Source organism: Heloderma suspectum, chromosome 1 (assembly GCF_057233095.1).
Source record: "Heloderma suspectum isolate Gila_16-S chromosome 1, 16-S_ref, whole genome shotgun sequence".
NCBI lineage: Eukaryota > Metazoa > Chordata > Lepidosauria > Squamata > Helodermatidae > Heloderma > Heloderma suspectum.
Genome location: NC_139458.1, coordinates 166,218,055 through 166,233,578, shown reverse-complemented (window position 1 = coordinate 166,233,578; position 15,524 = coordinate 166,218,055). Strand labels below are relative to the sequence as shown.

Genomic DNA, 15,524 nt, shown 5'->3' with positions numbered 1-15,524 from the left:
GGCTACGTAAGTTTTTATGTAGCCTAAAACATTTAGGTAAAAAAAAAGGCATTCACAAATGGTGGTGGCTACAGCCACTGCCATTTGCTTACACTTTTTTTTTTTTACCCAGATGTGATAGGCTACGTAAGTTTTTACGTAGCCTAAAACGACTGGGTAAAAAAAAAAAAAAAGCATACGCAAATGGCGGCGGCCGCCGCCATTTGCATTCCTTATTTTGGGCCGTCTTAGTCTATGAAAATTAGGGATGGACGAAAGCCCCTTCCCTCATCCCACAGCTTGCTTCGCAGTGGGGGGGAGGTGCTTCGCTTCTCCCCCCGAAGTTCAGGCGAGGGGGGGGGAGTGCCCCGTCTACCCGGCCGAGAAAAAAAAGTAAAACACACACACACACACCTGTGATAGGCTACGTAACGATTTACTTAGCCTATCACGGCTAGATTTCCAAAGTCAGCCATGATAGGCTACGTAAATCATCACGTAGCCTATCACGGATGACATTGAAAAAAAAAAAAAAGCGCGTACGCAAATGGCGGCTGCCATGGGGACCGCCATTTGCGTTCCTTATTTTGGCACGTCTAGTCTACGTAAAGATTTACGTAGACTACGGCGAAAGTAAGGGCAACGCAAATAGCGTCATGCTTTTTTACATGCTTTTTTTTCCCCAAAGTCACCCGTGATAGGCTATGTGATGATTTACGTAGCCTATCATGGCTGACTTTGGAAATCTAGCTGTGATAGGCTACGTAAATCGTTTCGTAGCCTATCACGGGTGTGTGTTGTTGTTTTTTTTTACTTTACTTTTTTTTTTTGCAATGGTGGCGGCGGCAGACGGTCGGGAGACCGGCCGCCACCCCTGCCCCCGACAAAACGCCGCCAAACCGCCGCCGGGACCCGCCGCCAAGAGGGACATTCACCGAAGGTAAGTCCCATCCCGGGGGGGGCGGAGGGCCGGCGGAGAATTTCCCCAACACTTTTGGGGGGCCGAATGCGTCAGCGCTCGGCCTCCCGAAGATTTGTGGAGAAATTCTCCGCCAACCCTAATGTAAATATTTACGTAGACTAAGATGGCGAAAATAAGGGGAACGCAAATAGGGGAACCTCATTTTCGCCATCTTAGTCTATGTAAATATTTACGTAGATTAAGAAGGCAAAAATAAGGAACGTAAATAGGGGCGGCCGCCGCCATTTGCGTACGTGGTTTGTTTGTTTTTTTCCCAGTGCCCTCCGCTGCCGGAAATCCAGCTGCAGATGGCTCTGGCCTGGCTGGGCCTGGCCGGCTGCTCCATGGAGCTGCCGCGGAGCACAGCCGGCTACGGAGGATTCCGGGGGGGAGGAACGGAGCGCCTCCCCCCTGTTGAGGATTCCGGGGAAAGGGACAGAACGCTTCCCCCCCACCACCATCAACATAATCCGTGAAAGGTAAGTGACTTCCGTACATCCCTAGGCCATTTGCGTTCCTTATTTTTGGCCGTCTTAGTCTACATAAATATTTACGTAGACTATGACGGCAAAAATAAAAGGGAATGCCAAAAATAAGGAACGCAAATGGCAGCAGCCGTAGCTGCCTCCATTTGCCTACGCAGTTGTTGTTGGTTTTTCCCTCCAGAGCCTTCTGCGGCTGGAAATACAGCTGCGGACAGCTCTGGGCTGGGCTGGGCCTGGCCGGCTGCTCTGTGGAGCTGCCGCGGAGCACAGCTGGCCATCAAGGATTCCGGGGGGGAGGAATGGAGCGCCTCCCCCCCGTCGAGGATTCCAGGGGGAGGGACGGAACGCTTCCCCCCCACCATCAACGTAATCCGTGAAAGGTAAGTCACTTTCGTACATCCCTAGCGCCACCCCCCCATCCAGATTCTCTGGGCCCAGCCCCTGTACCTGTTTGCACACCTCCAAACCCATGCTTGAGCTCCCCGCCACTCGCTCACCCAGGACCCATTGTTGAGCGCCACAAGCGCCATTTTGTGGAAAAGTTGGCAATCATGATAGATATCCACACATCTATTGTATACAAAATGACACTCTGGATAGCGCATACACACACGATTACAGGCGTAAATGGGGAGAGGCTGGACTGGGGGGTCCACCGAACTCTCGGACTGAATCGGGCACCTGCATCATCCCTAAGCAACACTGATGGAGCTGCTGTGCCTGCTGTTGCTGGACCTGAATACCCATATGAGGACGAAAGCTTTGTTTTCACATTAATGCTGGGACTTTTATGTCTCATCATCTGTTCTGCTCACAGCATTACAGTGCTGTCTGTGCATGTTTACTCAGAAGTCAGTCCCACTTAGTTCAACAGGACTTACTCCCTAATGTGCTTAGTATAAGGATGTTGGAGAAATCCTCCATGGACCCCAATGAGGCTGGATTCTATTGAATCCGTCCCCCTGAAGTCCGTGGAGGATCGGATCTCCTACCTTGTCTTGTAGTGTGAAGTTCTCGCTGGCGGATTCTCCCTGCTGCCAGCTCCTAAGACCCAGCGATATGGCTGCCATGGCTGTATCACCAGACGGCGGATGCAAATGGCATCCGCTATGCCATTTGCATCCCTGCTCTTTAACGTGATAGGCTATATAAAGATTTACGTAGCCTATCACGGTAAAGCCGGATGCCATTTGCGGATGAAGACCGGCTGCGGCCGGGGAGGATTCCAGGGGGAGGACCGGATTGCCTCCCCCCCCCGGACCTCCCAGCCGACCCAGTTAAGTGGGGTTCGTACACCCTTAGCTTAGTACTGTAGCCTTAACGAGAGACCTTAGTCCAATAATCAATGTCTGGTAATCAATGTTTAATAGTGTAGTACACTGTCCCCTAATTAAACAAGACAAAAATGTACATCAGTCCCCCACCCCCCGAAACCCCAGCATTATATGTAGAGGTCACTGGAGAGAGTTCACTAATGATTTCATCAAAAGGAGTGTTTTCTTTCTTTCATTATATTTGCGAGGTTCCAACTTTCATTAGCACTTTCTTCCCATCACTTTCTGTGAAAACTGATGAATCCCTCTGAATATATGAAAAAAATACTATTTTCCTACTGACAAATTGCAGTCCTCAGAAGTGGGGTGGGGGAATAAAGGGCAATGCACACACATGTAATCATGGTAATATCTGTCATATTAATTAATATTTAATACATTCTCATTTCCATTGTATCTGTGTAAAATGCCGAGGGGAGAAAAACAAACCCCTAAAAATAAAAATTTTAGAGATCAAACCTGGTCCATGATATGTAAAAGAAGCCCCAAAAATGAAACTAGTATATGCAAAAGCAAAACAGAAAGTCTTTTTCCAATTTTTTTTTCTAAAGATGTCTTATGTTTAGGGATCAGAGAATCAGCAATTTTCGAGCTTGTCTAAATTCTCTGAAAATCACTTTGAAGATCATTCTGGCTTGCTCCCTTTTTTGTTTTCGATGTGTCTTTCAGCTCATTCAAATGGGGAAAGTGTGCATTTCTGTGCATATTTTTCAAAAATGTGTACTTTTCCCCACTGACTAAGGCAGGAAAATGCTTTTGGTGGGGTGGGGGGAGGGGATGAAAATTTCGCAAATTTTCAAAGTGTAAATTTTTTTAAAAAAACAAACACAAGTGCAAATTTGGAGATTTGTGAACATTTGTCAAACCAGTGTTCCTGCTCATGTTTGAGTTCAGGATTGTGAATGGGACATGTTTACATGATTTGCAAACAGAAACAAAATTCTCGTTTGTGTTCTGACACCCATTTTAAAGAAGATATATTTGGCTTTCATAGGAGCCTGTGTCTGAGGAAGGCAAATTGGAATTTGGGATAGGGCCTTTTCAATTTTTGCACCATTGCCATGCCTCTGGAACTCCCTCCCCTGAGGAGTCCACTTGGCACTTTCATTGCTGGCATTTAGGCAACAGCTGTGCCTTTGGTTGTCCTAACGCCCGCTTCAGGCATGCTAAACTGGAACTAACACATGTAGTTTGGGATGCAGCCTGCCTACTACTGTATGTGTCCATTCATTATCCCCTGTTTTGAATACCAGAAATAGGCTCCAAGATGCTTGCAGATGAAACATTTATCTTCCCATTGTCCTGCCTCATTCACGGAATTTTATGGGACATCCAGATGACATTGTCTTCTGATTGTCCCCCTCCTGTGTTTTCCAAACACTACTTCCAGCTTTTTTTCTTACTGCAGAAACTCTGTTAAGGAGAAAAGACTGTATAACTGCACAATGCCTTCTGACTGACAGTGCTAGAAGACCTCCTTCTGGATGCACCCCACCCACCCCTTTTTGCCTTGCTTTAATTCCTCTCCGATTAGCTGGATCTTTTTCCTGCTGCTGCTTCAGGTTTTATGGTTGGTGATGGAATTTGTGGTTGATTTTGGTTTTCATAAAACCAACATGTATATGAAATATTATATCTTATTATTTTAAATGTGATTTTATAGTGATTATTTTGGAAGCTGCTCAGGATATATTTTGGGGAAAGTGAAAAACAGTTTAAATTTCTTTCCAAAGAAAAGGGGGGGGGTGCACACGTGTATGTGTGTGCGCACATGATTTTAACCATAGATAAAGCCAGTACCCAAATACATTGGAAGCATAGGTCTCCTCCCTTTTAATCTAGCCTCAGTTTATACCATAGTGTTCAGTTAAGGTTCATAGGTGCTGAAGATGTGCTGAAGAGAGAGAAAGAGGCCGCATTTCAAGTGTGTGTGTGTGGTGACCTCCGTGATGCACTGAAACATGGCATTATTCAGCAGTGTTACAATCACTCTCCTGATGCACAACCCTTCACCCTTCTCAATTTTACAATCTCAGTAGGCCTCTGCTGACAAAGGAGCCATAACCATTGATTTAGCTCTCATTGCAGAGCAGCTAGTCTGCCTTATCCCATGTGGTCTATGAAGACATTAGATATTCTGAATTCCAAGTTGTATGAGGATCCTGACAGCTGACACCTGCAGATTGATTGAACAGTCTCTGAACCTTTCATGGGAAAGGGACACATTACAGCAGGGGTAGGCAACTTGGAGCCCTCTATATAGTTTGAACTTCAACTTCCAACAGCTTCATCCAGGATGGCCAGTGGTCAGGGATTATGGGAATTGTAGTCCAAAACATCTGGAGGGCACCAGGCTGCCTACCGCAAACTACAATGTCTACTACTACAAATCAATATTAAGTAGCTTGCTTTTGCACCAACTTTGGCTTGCCTCAAAATCTAGACTTAACAAGCATAGTTTGAGCTCATTGGGCTGAAAAGACATGTAAAGGTGCACTATAAAACAGTTAACAGATAATATTCACATACCAGAATAGTGACTAGTCTGGGCTTTCAGTGGCTGTCAAATGCATGTATGTTTATCATTTACTGCAAGAAAAACTGCAGGATTAAAAGTACTAGTAAATTATTGTCCCCTATCCTTTACATTTCCTATTGATTTTCTGCCTTCCTCTCTCAGCTCCCACCATATTAACCTTTGTGAGAGCTGATGATCAAATTCTGTGTTTTAAGAAAATCAACAAGAAAGTCTTCTGATGTCTCATGCTGCTTGAGACTCCCTGCTTTTGAAACTAAACTGCGGAAGTATTAATCCTGGAGGTATTGTCAAACACTATGTTATTGAATTAGCCTTGTTGAGGATTAAAAGTGAGTTGGTGAATAAATATTTGTATCCTGGATATCAGGAACAGGATTCTGCAGAGCAATTAAGGAAGACATGTCTGAAAGAGGACTGAATAAGAGAGGCAATGCTAGGGAACAGCAAAACCCTGTTTGGGGATAATACATAGGGCACAATCCAATACATGTTTAGACAGAAAAAGAAGTCCTACAACTCCCAGCATTCCCCAGCCAGTGGTGCTTTTTTCTGTCTAAACAGACTGCCTTTGGATGTCACACATTGTCTCCTAATGTCATATGAGTAGATTTCCACTCATGGAACAGTACTTCCTCTCCCTCTCCTTGTTTGTGCACCCATTTGTGAGCCCCCCCGCATCTGTTCTGGAGAGCCCCTGGTCCTTTACTGATCTTTTCTCCAGGCTAGATACTCGGGGGGGGGGGGGAGCAAAAAATCATAGGGCATGGTGGAAGTGCCCCAAACTCTGCAGTTTGTATCAGTTTTTTCTCACTGCCTAGTGGCAGTATTGTTGGTCCATTGTGGTTTTAATAGAAAGAAAGTCCCACCAATAAATAAATGCTACTGTTTGTAAACTGACGAGAGAGCTTTGGCTATAATTGGACTGTCAGTTAAAAGCCATTGGGTTGGAGTCCGACAAAGTTACTTGAACTTAGGTCCTATTGAAATTAATGGGCTGAATTAGTCATGACTGACACAAGTTTCATTCTTTTCTGTGGGAGCTAATAGTACAATCCTGTACACGAATGCTCATATATACATCCCACTGCGTTCAATGGAACTTACTCCCAGGTTAGTATGTATGGGATTGCCGTCCAAGTGTAACGAACCTAGTTGAGATCAAAGATAATATACTAGCAACTGTTTGTTTCTCCATGATAAATAATATTCACAAAGAGCTTGAAATAAGATACTGTTCAAAGCACTTCATGTATATTATCTAATTAAACCTTGCAACAATTCTGAAAAACAGACTGGTGTTATTATGCATATATAAGAGGAGGGGCTGAGGCCAAAAGAGGGTGGCTTGCTAAGGCAATTTAGTAAGTCTATGGCTGATGTAAGATTTGAACCCGGGATCTCCTACATCGTAGCTCATACTCTGAGGCACAACTTTATGCCAGTCTATATAACATAGCTATATTATAGGAAAAGAAAGAGAAGTCTGTGCTTGCATGTGATATTTTCCAGATAATGTGCATTTGTTACTTCAAATTTGGAATTCTGCCAAATATGGATACTAGTTCTAAGGGCAGTTCTTTTCTTTTATTTTGCATATCTTTAGTACCCAGGGATAAAATATAGGACCTTTGACAAGACATCCTTGGTATCATGATTAAAAATGTAATGATATAAAGAGAAGGGTCATGTGTTAAATCTGGTTACCATAAATGCATTACAAAATTGCAGGGTATTTTCAATAGAATCATGACCTTAAAGCAGTTCCAATAATAATTGATACTGAGCACTTGTTTACTAAGCATTTTCTTTTTAAATTAAAGCTAAGTTAACAAGGGAAGTATTGAGCATGTTGTCCTGCACCTGTGTTTACTGTTTTTTCTGATAGGCTGATTTTGCCATATTATATTTATTCTGAGCCCAATGCATGATATTTCAGAGACTGCTCTTTGGCAAACCTTTGGGTATAGTAACAGCATCATTGCCTTGTTGAGGTTTGTGTATCACAATCATGCTGAGGGATTTTTTATTTTAAAGAGGGACATTCAAGATTTAAGGTAATCAGTTTTTAAAAGTTATCCTGAATAATTTCACTGAATTGATTTTTTGCAACATATTGACAAACCAAACAACTTGTATATATTTGAAAATAAAGGTAATGTTCAACAATAGGGTTATCTTTTAAGTAACACATGAAAAGGCAGAATCAGAGCGAGCATTTGAGTGTTTTTAAATGGAAGGTGGGATATAAATGATTTTAATTAATAAATAAGAACCATCCTATTAAGTAGCTTCTGTCCTGTGAAAGCATATGTCACTTTATTTTAAGTATCATAAAGCTCTGTTGATTTTGCTGCAAAAGAATAACACAGCTCCCCTCTGGAATGTGAGGACAGTATTAAAGAAATACTAGTTTCACAGTCATCAAAATATAGCATGACATGATTAGCCCATAATAGCCTTTGAGATGCATATGTGGCCATTCTTGCACCAGGAGAAGCCCTGAACCCTTCACCTCAGAACACTTGTGCCACTCACATCATGATCTTTAATCCACCCTTCCCATTGGTCTCCCCAAAACTGTTGCTCTTGAATAGGAGTGCACGAAAGCCACTTACCTGGTCTCGCAGCTTGCTTCGCGGTGGGGGGGAGGTGCTTCGCTGCTCCCCCCAAAGTTCAGGCTGGGGGGGAGGCTTCCCGCCTTGCCTGGCCGAAATTCAGGCCGGGGGGGAGGCCTCCCGCCTCGCCCGGCCGAAATTCAGGCCAGGTAGGAGGCGCCTCGCCCGGCCGCGAAATAAAAAGTTTAAAAAAAAAACGCCCCCGTGATAGGCTACGTGACGATTAACGTAGCCTATCACGGCTAGATCTGCAAAGTCAGCCATGATAGGCTACGTTAATCGTCACGTAGCCTATCACTGGTGACTTAAAAAAAAAAAAGCGCGTACGCAAATGGCGGCCCCCATAGGGAGCCGCCATTCACGTTCCTTATTTGGTCGCTGTAGTCTACGTAAATCTTTACGTAGACTACGGCGACAAAATAAGGAACGTGAATGGCAGCTCCCTATGGGGGCTGCCATTAGCCGTACGTGCTTTTTTTTTTTTTAAGTCACCCGTGATAGGCTACGTGATGATTTACGTAGCCTATCACGGCTGACTTTGCAAATCTAGCCATGATAGGCTACGTTAATCGTCACGTAGCCTATCACGGGGGCGTTTTTTTTTTTTTTTTTACTTTTATTGGAATGGCGGCGGCGGCGGCAGCCGGTCGAAAGACCGGCTGCCGCCCCTGCCCCTGACAAAGACCTGACGAACCGCCGCCGGGACCCGCCGCCGGGAGGGACATTCGGGAAAGGTAAGTCCCGTCCCGGGGGGGGTGCGGGGTGCAGGGGGGGTGCGGAGAATTTCTCCCCGAAACTACTTCGGGGGGCCGAACACATTGGCACTTGGCCCCCCGAATTTCGGGGAGAAATTCTCCCCCATCCCTACTCTTGAAGTAGTTCTTTTATCAGTGGTAATATTCTGATGTAATAGATCTGAGGATATCTGTCTTGTACTATTAACAATAACTGTGTCTTGAGGAACAGCTGACAAATTGACATTACTCACTGTTTTACTCACCTTTTCAAAACAAGCAGCCAGTTCATTACTTTTGATCAACTTCAATCTCTAACTTTAAAATAATTAGTCGGTGAAGCATTTTTGAGCTTACTTTCCTCTTCTGTGATCAAGTCTTCCCTTTGCTACCTTTTCAGTTCTTTACATTTTGGGTAGTGGATGTTCCTGCTGCACAATATTAGATGCATTATCCAGTCCATGGAGTGTGAGATTAAAATAATTGCCTAATAGTAATATAGTAAACAAAACATATCATTACTGTTAGAAAAGTAACTCTCTTGTTGCAGGATAATTTTCAACAATATTCTCAGAGATTTGGTTTCCCTTTGTAGCCAAGTTTGAAATGAAGAAAACTGTCACATCAACTCAGATCAGAAACCATGCATTTGGCTCCTGAAATGGTTAAGGAGAGTATCAGGAAGATGTGTGTTTTTTGAAGTGGTTCTCTTCCCTAGCTTTACACAGTGAGCTGATTTCTGGTTTAGCCATAACATATTCTAACCTTGTCTACAGAAGTGAAGTGTACCATATATAATGCAGTTATGGGTGAATATTGTGTCTTGCAGTGGTTCACCTTTGTCCTGTCTGTATTATTTCCAGCTTGGACTGAGAACTTGTCAAGTCAGAATAATAATGCTTTAGCAAATGTGTTCAACACTTTAAATAAATTCTAGTAATAATTGTTTTAAATGATAAATAGTCTGTAGTTGGAGAAAAAGTATTAAGCATACATCTCTTACATCAGCATTTCTCAGTGTCAATGCAGGTAGAGAACCAGGTTGGTTCTCTGACACATATCAGATGTGACTATTAGAAGAGCTGGTTGCAATCCTAGTGTATCCTAGGGTGTTCAGGTGTCTTTGTTCACAGGTTCTTTAAAAAGGTGTGGGAATTATCAATGCATGTTTTATTTCATAAACGTATCTGTGGATTAAACACTCAATCAGAGGATCACATTTATAACTTTACTCTGTTTGGTGCTACTTATGTTTATAGTTTCCCCTTCAATAACATGTTGAGGTTAATTCATTATGCCCAAAGTAAGACAGATGTTTTGAATAAAAAGTAGTACCATGAAGTTATTATCACAGTAATAGCTACAAAACATCCTTCGAGAATCATAGCGTTACCCTAAAGGGTCACCAAATCTTTGAGACCTAAGCAGCAGTTATACTCCTGTGATTTTTTTCATGACTTGGTTTAATTTCTACAAGTGCTTTTGTTCTAGGTATGATTCTCACATAGTTTTTTCACATGAAGGAAATTCCCTTTGCTAATTAAAATTGCTTTCAAATGACAACTTAGGTCCGTGTGCTATGAAAGGCCTTTGTGTCTAATGCTTTCACAAAATAATTTTATTTCCGTTAGAAACCTATATATACAAATATATACACTTCTTTTGGTGACTCAGTCAGTATAGTAGCTGATCTAATACTTTTCTTTCTTTCTGTGCATTTATGTGGGAAGAGTTATGCTAGTATTCACATTCTGACATAACTGCAATGTTGGGCTTTTTCTTCTTACAGAATTTCCAACTTGCGACCCACTAGCTCATTTTGTTTGCAAAAATGGAAGATGCATTAGTAGCAAGTGGCATTGTGATTCAGGTAAGGAGAACCAACAATTCAGCACTACTCACAAAAGTTACTTCTGCCTGATTTTCAGGGATCTCCTTTCCCCTCAGTCCCCTGTACCACAGACCACCCTATTCACCAGGGTACCCTGACCCTCTGGAGAAACTTCTCAGCAGTGGTGGGAAGAATGTGTGTGCAAATCACCTTCTACCCACCCCCTTCCATGGGCATTTGTCTGGATCCAATCCAGTATATATCAGAGCTGATAAAAACAGTTTTTTGATCAGAAGTTTGTAAAACTGACCCAGTAATTAAAGAAGACATTGTTGTTGTTTTTCACTGATTTATCATCACCATAGAACCGAGTGGGGCTTACCTATGATTAGAGATCCATAGAGTTGTACCATAAGTGGTGTAGAGGTAAATTCTGAAGTGCAGGCACTCATCTCCATAGCCACTCCCCTGAGGAGACTCCAAAGGTTCACTTAGCTCTGCTGATCCATATCAACAAACCATTTCTAGCAGTTTTCACCTCCACCAGGGGTAGGGATGTCAGAGAATTCCATGGCGGATCTTGGTGAGGCCGAATGCCAGTGCATTCGGCCCCCCGAAATCCATCACGGAATGAAGCCCCTGCCCCCCCAACCCATGAAAGGCGCACGGGACGAAGTCCCCGCCGTCCCCACCCCATGAAAGGCACACAAAACGGAGCACTTACCTGCTCCCGTCCGCTCTGCTTTGCGAATGGCGGCCGTCCTGCGGCCGCCATTCACTTCCTCCTCTCAATAGCTATGATAGGCTACGTAAATACTTACACAGCCTATCACGGCTAACAAAGGGATGCCAATTGCATCCCTGTGGAGGCTGTGATAGGCTAAGTAAGTATTTACATAGCCTATCACGGCGGGGGGGGGGAACCCCAACATACGCAAATGGCGGCTACCGCCATTTGCACACGCTGGTTTCCCCCCCCCCCGCCATGATAGGCGACGTATTTACATAGCCTATCATGGCTCAATACAGGGACGCAAATGGCAGCGGCTATGACGGAGCGCCTTCCCCCCCCGTCGAGGATTCCGAGGGGAGGGACGGAGTGCCTCCCCCCCACCACGGATGCCCCTGCGCAGAGCCAGGTAAGGGATTCGTACATCCCTAACCAGCAGCAGATCTTTTGTAAAGCTAATGGGCCTTAATTGCCTGTTCAAGACCAAGCCAAAGTGGGGGTTGGGCCACACAAGCAACAGCACCTACAGGGATCAGAAAAAACAGCTAAGGCTGGAAACTAAAATAAAAAAGCAACAGCTGCACCATTTGAATTCCCAGTGTGTTTCAACACTGGTCTTTATCAAGGGAAAAGCTGTTAGAGATTTTTCTGGACTCTGGAGAATTCTGTCCCCCTTGCTTCTTCCAAAGCATTGGAAATTCAATTGGTGCAGCTGTTCCTTTTTTAATTTTGGTCAGGCCATATACCATGACATCAACCATCCCATGATAGGCCTGGTGGGGAGCAATCCAGCCCCACTCACATAAAACAGTTCTATTATTTTAAACCTTTGGGTCTGCTTTCAAATGAAGCACCTTTGGTTTTTTGCAAGACATTTGTATTTTTAGAAATCCAAACATAAAAAAGTTTTTCATAGTGTTTCAGGTTTAATAACAGCATTGCATGGAATGGCACACATTGTCTTTACACTGTAATGAGCCTGCTTCAATCACTGCTCATTACTTGGTGGAGGGATGTACGAATTGTGTACCTTCCGTGCCGCTTGACTTCGCAGTTTGCAGCCAGTGCTCTGTTCCACTGTTCACAAGTAGGGATGTACGAAAGGGACTTACCTTGTCCCGCAGCTTTTTTCGCGGTGGGGGGGAGGCGCTTCACTTCTCCCCCCGAAGTTCAGGCGAGGGGGGGGGAGGTGTCCCGCCTCGCCCGGCCAAATTTCAGGCCGGGGGGGAGGCGCCCCGCCTCGCCCGGCTGAAATTCAGGCCTGAGAGAAGCGCCCCGTCTCCCTAGCCATGAAAAAAAAGTAAAAAAAAACCCCAAACCCATGATAGGCTATGTAACAATTAACGTAGCCTATCATGGCTAGATTTCCAAAGTCAGCCGTGATAGGCTACATTAATCGTCATGTAGCCTATCACGGGTGACTTTATTTTATTTATTTTTATTATTGTTATTTTCGCCGTAGTCTACGTAAATCTTTACGTAGACTAGACGTGCCAAAATAAGGAACACAAATGGCGGTGCCCATGGGCCGCCGCCATTTGCGTACGCGCTTTTTTTTTTTTTTCCAAAGTCACCCATGATAGGCTATGTGACGATTTACGTAGCCTATAACGGCTGACTTTGGAAATCTAGCCGTGATAGGCTACGTAAATTGTCACATAGCCTATCACAGGTGTGTGTTTTTGGGTTTTTTTTACTTTTTTATTTTGTAATGGCGGCGGCAGCCGGTCGGGAGACTGGCCACCGCCCCCGCCCCCAACGAACCGCCGCCGAACCGCCACCGGGACCTGCCACCGAGAGGGACATTCGCTGAAGGTAAGTCCCATCCCGGGGGGGTGGGGGGCCGGGGGAGAATTTCCCCAACACTTTCGGGGGGCCGAATGCCTCGGCGCTCGGCCTCCCGAAGATTTGTGGAGAAATTCTCTGCCATCCCTATTCACAAGCCCCCAGAATTCTCCTCTTTTTTTTCCTCTCTGAAAATTACGAAGATAAATCCATACCGACAACTGTAGTTCCGGTGCCCAGCCGTCTCCATGAGTCTGCATAACTTCTGTAAGAATCGTTATTTTTTCATAAATATTTACATTTTTTAAAAAAAATTGAAATCTTCCATCTCTGTTTACTTTCAGCCAAAACACTTCCTCTTCCTAGGGGTTTCCAAAAGAAGGTTGTCTTAGGTGTGCCTGAGCGATAAACTAGTTGTTTAAAGCAACGCTGTTTTAAAGAAAGAAAAAACCTTTTAAAATGAGCATGCCGGTCCTGGAGTGTTTTGGCTGAAAGTAATCAAAGATGGAGGATTTCAATTTAAAAAGAACACCCACAAACAGTGGTGAGCACAATTCATTTTTTTTTTTTAAAAAAGCTTACATTTTTATTATTAGAATATACCACACTGCATTTTTATTTATTTTATTTATTTATTATTAAATTTATTAATCACCCATCTGGCTGGTCACCCAGCCACTCTGGGCAATGTACAAGCATATAATAAAACAGTTTAAAACAATAAAATTCTACAATAAAAACATTTTCTAAAATACCCTAACCCACCCCAAATGCCTGCCTGAACAACCACGTTTTTAATGCATGGCGGAAGCTCACTAAAGAGGGAGAAATTTATGAAAATTTCACAACTCTTTGCGGACAACGTAAAAAATCCGCATGACTGCTGGCTCCGCAGGACCTCGTGGTGCCATTCTGCAGTGGATTCCGTGGCACCGACTGAAGGGAATTCAATCCCATTTCAGTCCGTGGCAGAATTCTCTGACATCCCTACTTGGTGGGGTATTTTTAACTAGGGCTGCCACCAACTAGTTCTCCCATGTTCACTAGCCCTTTGGTCTCCAGTAAATGTAGATGAAGAATTTCTGTGAGTAGCCGAGTGGTTTTTGACGAGATGGCTGAGTGGTCTCTGTATTTTCTTCTCCTCCTCTACTTTAAGCAAGGGCAAGCCACCGCACTAAACAGTTTGCTAGTTAAACATTTCTTTTAAGAATAATTCTGATTTCTTTATTTGTATCTAGTCATCAAACCATCACCAAACAAAAAATTAACAAAGAAAAACGACGTATCTATCTAAAGTAACATTTGAACAGAAATAAAAATAACACAAACCCATATTATTTAAAACAAATGTTAAAATTTAGATATCCATTACATCACCTTTAAAATGTCCCTATTTTAAGACATTGAGATTAAAATTTACACAAACCTGAATGAAATCATATAATCAATCATGAACTAAAATATGAAATCTCCCTGACAAGGCACAACACTATCCCTTAAGAATTTTTCCCTATCAGTCACTGTAGTTAGGAACATGCAGTGTTTGAACAGGTAAAGAAAGGCACTCAGAATGTAGCTACATGATGTTGTGCAGTTCCCAGTATATGGAAAAAAGGTGGCTTTCCTCTAAATTTCACTTTTCCCCAAAATAATTACCAGTTAATTAAATAGTGAATTAATAGTTAATTAAAAAGACCCTATTTTGAGGTGAGTGAAATGTCTGCAGACTAGCACCATGTCTTCAAAGACTGGCCTGTATATTACTGACAATGCCAAACAACATTTAAACCTAAGGTTCAAGCTTACAGATCTTAAAAGTAATGCATGAAATGACTTAAATTTGTTTTAACATAAATGCTGTGGTTCCAAGAGCAGATTTGCTCTAGGTCATGAACAGGTATGACCCTTACATGTGGCATCCAATGATCTGAATAGCGTTTGGAACATCATATTTAATTAAATAATGCCATAATATTATCAGTGTTATCTGAAACTAATCTGAAATTATCTTTGTATACATTCTAAAGACATTATACACTCTCTGTGGAGAAAAGAGATAACTTGGAAAGGAATCGAGCTGTCTTTACCCTGGCAATTTTCTCAGAGGAGATAGTTTATCTTAGAGTATATATGACTCTTGTCTGAAGTCCCTTGCGCTTGGTTGACACACCTTTGGGAATCCTCTACATGTTGATGGGCAGCAAACATATGCATAATCTCCAGTCACATGTGCAATGTATTTCACAATCCAAGTGTATACACATTCATCTTTACTCTTAATTCATATGTTCCTGTCTGATTACTAAGCAAGAAAAGTTCTGTGAATCAAGTGCATACACATCTATATGAGTACTGCCTGTATCACAAGTTGCATTGTTTGAATGCAGGGTTCTTGTCTACCACATGTACAGAATTGATACTTTTGGTGAGTGCACATTGACTGTGTTCTAAAAAGGAAAACAAAATATGAATTAAACCTTCATTAGTGTGAACCTGTACTGAATTCCATTTTCTACTTACATTTCATAAGA

At 43.0% G+C, this 15,524-nt stretch overlaps 1 protein-coding gene across 1 annotated transcript in view; it reads left to right on the top strand.

Moving 5' to 3' along the window:
• Window positions 1-15,524, top strand: part of LRP1B (LDL receptor related protein 1B) — a 1,474,154-nt gene that overhangs the window by 1,024,739 nt on the left and 433,891 nt on the right. Inside the window, exon 20 of the mRNA XM_084809602.1 lies at window positions 10,437-10,517. Coding sequence (XP_084665728.1) covers window positions 10,437-10,517 — 81 coding nt within the window. The remainder of the gene's footprint in view (window positions 1-10,436; window positions 10,518-15,524) is intronic.